Below are 6,672 nucleotides of genomic sequence, written 5' to 3' on the forward strand. Positions count from 1 at the left end.
GAATGCTGGCCTTGTTAAAATGATGGATAGTTTGTCACGAGTACATGACATGATGCAATATTGCGAAATATTGGTGCAGTATTGAGAATTAACATGCAATGTTCCTACATTACGCACTGTCAGGATCTCATACTTCCCCAGAAAGTTTGATGAGAGTACGCATCCTTGTCAATATTGACAATGATGTTGTTCAGTGAACTATGGGTGATCAGGTGTTGCACCAGCTGAGGATAAGGAGCATTTCCATCGTCATCTGGAACGTAAACTGAGGAGAAAACAAAATAGTTATTTTTTATTATTAGTGGAAACAGTTCATATGTCCCTGTCGGTAAATTGAGTCAGTGGCCATGTGATGAGGTTTCTGAATGCTATAACACATCCCCGGGGTCGTAGGTGTTTAGAACCTTCCATTGAATCAGGTAAACAAGAAAAACATCTTCCAACCAAGTTAGCCGTGAATCACTTGTTGATGTAATAAAATTGTGATGCCCACAATTCATTATTTCAAACCACCTGTTTAAGATGCAGAAATTGTAAGAGATTTTTTTGATTAAATGTTTCACACTGTCAGCCACCTTGCAAATAACAATACAAACTCAGCAGTTCCATCAGCAAGAGAAAAAGATTTCAAACATTGTCCTACATTCCAGCGTAATACTTCTCTTGCCAGACTGACTTTCATCTGTCAAATAAGCAATCATAAGAATATAAGATAACACATATAAAAGTATAGACAAAAAGTTTTCAAAAGTTTTACCTTTGTGTAAGAGTTCAGTTCCCATGTGGGCACACGGCATCGTTTTAACAACATGGATGCAGTATCCTGTTTGAACAGTTGCTGTATATGTGTCCATAGAATATCTTTTCCATTTTTGTTCATGTACTTGCTACCACCAGGTTTGGAAGAGTACAAAGAGTTACAAGCAGTCTGTCATACAAAAACCATACAGTTATATGCATACTTATCAGTTTTTTTGTTACTTAAACTTACCTTTAGTAAATGAAGGAACTGAGCATAACAGTATTGGTTTTTTTGCATCATACAGATTATTTGCTAAATACGGCTCATTAATGTTGAATGGTGAAGAGCATATTAGTTTATAAAACTTTCTATTTGATGGATGACCATCACAGACCACAGCATGAATCTGCACATTTCTGGACTCGCATTCCCATAGTAAATTCCAGAACATAACTGCAAGCACATGAGCTTCTGCTGACTTGGTTGGATACCATGCTAGAGGTATGGAAATTTCACTTTTGGCTGAACGAAAGTAGAATACTAAAAAACATAATATAAATAACAGGATTAAAATGAACAATAAGATTTAAAAGCATGAAATTTAGTTGCTACACATACCTAAAATATGACTTGCTAGAGTTGATGCACTATTTACCAGCTTACCAGCTGATCCCCAAAGTCAATAAAACCAACAAGCTTCCCATTACGAATGACTAAATTTTCTTTGACTGTGAAAAACAAGAAAATTACATTAAATTTTATAACCCGGTTGTTAAAAAGTACATTTACTTTTCATCTCATCCATAGTGATATATGCTGCAAGGTGCGAAGTTTGCTTCGTTACTCTATCCATTTCTTCAAGAGCTTTCTTGTTCAACCCAGGTGATGGTGATATAATATTCCTTAACATTGCTAGTTTACTAGTCATGTCGATTATTACATTTTAAATGTACATCTAAGTTTAAGTATCATGACCATAGTAGATAATACCAACAGTATAAATAGATCCATGTACCTGTAAGCTGAAATCGTACCGCGTGAAGGTAATGATAAAACTCCGCTTTTCTGTAAGTGTAGATATGCAGCTGGAGATTTTGTAAATAGCTCAATAGCCCAACGTACCAAGTCAGGGTGAAAACTGTTTAACAAAATGATGTATAGTTGTTGGCCTGTTGCAAAATAGTATCACATTGCATAATAACTTACCGATGGCCTGTTGGTGTAACTGCTGCATTTTTTCTTTGCTGATCTAAAAACATTCTTTGCCACTCATTAAGATCATTTTCATTTGTTGCGAAAATTGTCTAAGTATGACAGATTAAAGTAATATGGTAGAAGGATTTTAATATGTACGGTAATATCATTCCTACATGTTCGATGTGTAATTTTGGCATTACCTTAAAAGTTGGTAGATCAACTTCTTCTGGAACTGTACTGTCAGTCATATCTGGCTGGGTTTCACGAACTAATGCAGTCTGTTGAATGGGCTTTAATTATAAAGACTTCATAAGTGTTCAAAAATATAAAAAGAACGTTTATTGTTCAGATATTTGTTGTATATTCAAGAATGGTACCTCATTGATTTGAAATACATTTGTATCTTGTGTACTAGTTCCTGGGCATGCGGTCGCGGTTGGTGCTGAAGATTTATTAGTGCATTCACTGCAGGTGGTAAAACCAATATCATCACAAACTGTTAAAACACACATTATATACATGATATGATAAAGATGTTTTTGTGCTTTTCTTACTCACATAATGCACAATTAAGTGAGCGGATCGTGTAATTCTATGACATGGCCATCTTTCCAAAATAGAACTGAATGGTTGTTGGTTGCACATTCTGGTATTTGTGTGTTATGTAATCCAATGTAGATCTGGAGGCTCTCTCTATATAACCTAAAACATAAAAGCAATTGACATAGTATTTAAAGAACATACATAAAAGGTTAAAACAAGGTCTGTGATGTTACATCAAGTTGTAATTTGGCAACATCTACTGGCCACCCATAAAATATTTAAACAGCAAACTTCAACTTTGGTTGAACAGGAGAATATCACTCTGAAACACAAAACAAAGTTTATAGTGGTAGCGGATGTTCAGATATAATATTAAATGATTGTGGCATAAATTACTTTATTTTTTATTATTTTTTGCCACAGAGGAGCATTAACAACTAACCTTTCATAACATCAGACAATTTTTTGGCAGACGTTTCCAAATCTTTAAGGCTGGTATGGTGCATCTTTTCAAGAAATACTCTTTTTGCTGGCAATTTTCTGGGTGGCTTATAATATCAGCTTTCCTTAGGTCAGTTATAACAAGGTAAAGCTCCAACTCTTAATTTTGTAACTTTCTTGGATCTGTCTATGTCACTTTTATCAAAATGAGCCTCGCATATTGCTGCCCTTTGAATAAAAACATATTATATTACCTGGAAGCTCAGTCTTTCCCAGAGCCTGGCTCTGGTCTTTCCTAACCACGGTCATACATTTTAATTCATATTATATCTTTAAACGCTTGGTTTAATTCTTGCACTGCAGGAAATCATTCTATGATGGTTACCAATACCACACTCATTTTTGGTTACTGACACACCTGCCTAATAGGTCTAAATACGGAACAGATATATTAAAGACTAATATTTTATAGATAAAACTGATACTTACATTTCTCTGTGTAATATATTTGCAATAATATCGCCTTGCGATTCGTCGCGGACAGAAAGTAAAAATGCTCGGAGTTGCTTCCTGTGTTCCTTTTCCTGTTTGGTTTTGGCGGTTTCAACCTTATACACGGTAAACAGCCCACGTTTTTCGCCTTTCGCTGCTTTTCTAGCAGACCAGGCACGTTTTGGAACAGCACAGTGAGAGGCAGGCATGCTAATTATCTATTTAGTGACTTATATATGAAAGTTGACTAAAGGTCATCCAAGGTCACACCAAATAACCAGAGACCTCTTGCTCCAATGCATGTAATATTAATGACACTCTGGCACACAAACTCAGCTTATATAGGAACACAAAAACACTCATGCACATAACATTGAACATAGAGATTGAGAAAAACATTAATAATAATTAATTGTTTAGACAATGGTGATACTTTGGGGAGTTAACATAGAGAGGTCATGATAACATAAAAATCTTATTGAGGTAAATATAATAAATATCTGCTTATATCTATAAAATAAAATATTAACACTATAAAATAAAATATTAACAAACTCATTACGTTTTTTCTTTATACTTTGCGGAGTTAACATAGAGGTCATGATAACATAAAAATCTTATTGAGGTAAAATAATAAATATCTTATATCTATATAATAAAATATTAACAATATAAAATAAAATATTAACAAACTCATTACGTTTTTTCTTTTAAGTTAAACGAGCACTTGGCAAAACATTAAACAAGGGAATAGGTGACATGCCTTGTTTTGTTAAAATATCAGCAAGTTGCGATTTTGAATCAACTTACTGTAAACATAAGAGAATCAACTTACTGTAAACATAAGAGTTCATTGTTTTGTTCATTGTTTCTCAACTGCATCACATGCAGCAGTTGCCTCTGCTGCCAGTGTGCTTCTGATGACTCTTAATCTTCTTGGATTGCCAGGCTAGAAAATATTGCATTTGTTGTTTGGACCAACGAGAAATATCAGATATGCTCCTTGGCTACCTCCATCACGTAAATTTCCAAATGCTGCATCTGAATAAACCACCAGCTTCAGTTTACAAGGATCACCCAAAGGTGCGAACTTAATCTTCATTTCTTCATTGCGTAACTTGCGAATAATCTTATTGCAATGTTAGATGTCTTTAAGAAGTCTTGTTAAAATTCGTTGCTAAAACACAAACATCGAATGATATGTCAGGCCTAGTGTGTGTACTAACCCATAGCAATTGACCAATTTTGCTTTGAAGTAACTCTTTTTCTGATATAGTGACATTAGCATTGATTTTACTTCGGCGATGAGTAGTAACCTCAATGCATTTTAGGGATTTTATGTAGGAAGATTGACTGACACTTATATAGCCAATCCTTCCTTGCAACTCTAACCCAATGTACTTAAATTGTTCAGTACTTTCATTTCCGATCTTAAAAGTTTCATAGAGTTTTTTAATTACACCTTTCTTAAATTTATCATTTCCCACCCATAGGAAGTCATCAACGTAGACGCAAACAATGCCTTGAAGTACATTCCAATCCTTCCTTGCAACTCTAACCCAATGTACTTAAATTGTTCAGTACTTTCATTTCCGATCTTAAAAGTTTCATAGAGTTTTTTAATTACACCTTTCTTAAATTTATCATTTCCCACCCATAGGAAGTCATCAACGTAGACGCAAACAATGCCTTGAAGTACATTATTGGTGTGGTAAATAAACATTGCAGGATCACCCGTGGATTGCTGCCCACCAGAATTAATCATAAAGTTTTTTACTCTTTCGAACCATAAGCGGGATGCGTCAACAAGTCTATAAACACATTTACGCAATTTCCAAATAATATTGGATGGACAGTTTGCTTCACTGGGAGGTTTTAAAAAAACAGCACGCTCTACAAGTTCTCCTTGTAAAAATGCTGTCTTGATGTCAATACTATTGACACGCCATTTCATTTGTTGTGCCATACTTATTGCAACTCTAACCCAATGTACTTAAATTGTTCAGTACTTTCATTTCCGATCTTAAAAGTTTCATAGAGTTTTTTAATTACACCTTTCTTAAATTTATCATTTCCCACCCATAGGAAGTCATCAACGTAGACGCAAACAATGCCTTGAAGTACATTATTGGTGTGGTAAATAAACATTGCAGGATCACCCGTGGATTGCTGCCCACCAGAATTAATCATAAAGTTTTTTACTCTTTCGAACCATAAGCGGGATGCGTCAACAAGTCTATAAACACATTTACGCAATTTCCAAATAATATTGGATGGACAGTTTGCTTCACTGGGAGGTTTTAAAAAAACAGCACGCTCTACAAGTTCTCCTTGTAAAAATGCTGTCTTGATGTCAATACTATTGACACGCCATTTCATTTGTTGTGCCATACTTATTAACATAATACGTACCGCTTCCTTGGAACATGTTGGGGATTCTCTTTGTAGGTTTTCCTTTCGTTCCTCAAAACCTCTAGCAACCAACCGAGCTTTGGGTATCGTTTCATCACCAACCTTCTTCATTGTACAAACCCAACGAACAGAAATACAATTTTGATCCTTTCCTTTTAACTTCTTCAAAGACTTCATTTTCTCTCCAACTTGTTAGCTCCTTCTGCTTTGCTTTAATAAAAATATCATTGTTTAAGATGAAGGATTCCTCAGTCTATTGTTCATTGGTTTGGGTCATGTTCATTGGTTTCGTCAGTAATATGTTGAAGTCCTGTTACTTTAGAAAAATCCATGTACGTTTGCCACGAACCTCATTAGGCAAATCATATTCAACGTTGTAAGAATTTTTATACTTTCCTGTGGCTTTACCGGCTCTACTTAAAATTGTAACTTTCTGTTGTACCCCATCTACATTGACAAATTTAACCTTGTCATTGGCTCGCAGTCGTGGTTGTTGTACTATTGTTCTTGTTAATTGTGGCGCCGGTTGAACAACTTCTGGTTGATCTTCATGATCACTTTCATCATCGCTGGATTCTTGGATTGACGGATCAATTGGAGGCTTTTCTGTGGTATCTTTGGAATTTGGATTATATACTTTTTTGTGTTCATTTATCCTTGACACTCTACAGCTATGTGCCTTTACATATTGACCACCATGTCTTAGAAAAATGACTGCCCCATCTTGACCCAAACCTTTACAGGGCCTCTCCACAATGGAGAATCATCACGTTTATAATATACTAGTTCACCTATGTTATACCTGTCACCGGTCTGACGAGTTTGTCTCCTCAAAGCTCTTCGAA

At 35.2% G+C, this 6,672-nt stretch overlaps 1 protein-coding gene across 4 annotated transcripts; it reads right to left on the minus strand.

Annotated features, from left to right (window-relative positions):
- Positions 1-10: 10 nt before the first annotated feature.
- On the minus strand, positions 11-3,877 carry LOC108950658. Of its 4 annotated transcripts, none has more exons than XR_003397214.1 (10): positions 2,684-3,406; positions 2,498-2,641; positions 2,140-2,435; positions 1,949-2,046; positions 1,758-1,880; positions 1,532-1,644; positions 1,361-1,470; positions 992-1,282; positions 758-928; positions 11-682 (listed from the first exon to the last, which is right to left on the minus strand). XR_003397214.1 is itself a non-coding variant. In XM_026839634.1 (8 exons), the coding sequence occupies exons 2-7, from the start codon at positions 2,458-2,460 to the stop codon at positions 1,394-1,396; spliced, it is 633 nt and encodes a 210-aa protein (XP_026695435.1). In that variant the 5' UTR covers positions 2,461-2,641; positions 3,413-3,877; the 3' UTR covers positions 1,194-1,282; positions 1,361-1,393. The 4 variants fall into 4 exon arrangements, 2 of the variants coding, with proteins under 2 accessions (XP_026695435.1, XP_018672232.1); XR_003397213.1 differs by having other exon boundaries at positions 11-513; positions 597-682; positions 2,140-2,641; XM_026839634.1 differs by lacking the exons at positions 11-682; positions 758-928; positions 2,684-3,406 and adding an exon at positions 3,413-3,877 and having other exon boundaries at positions 1,194-1,282; positions 2,140-2,217; positions 2,317-2,641.
- Positions 3,878-6,672: the final 2,795 nt, after the last annotated feature.

This window comes from Ciona intestinalis, unplaced genomic scaffold, assembly GCF_000224145.3.
Source record: "Ciona intestinalis unplaced genomic scaffold, KH HT000540.1, whole genome shotgun sequence".
Lineage (NCBI taxonomy): Eukaryota > Metazoa > Chordata > Ascidiacea > Phlebobranchia > Cionidae > Ciona > Ciona intestinalis.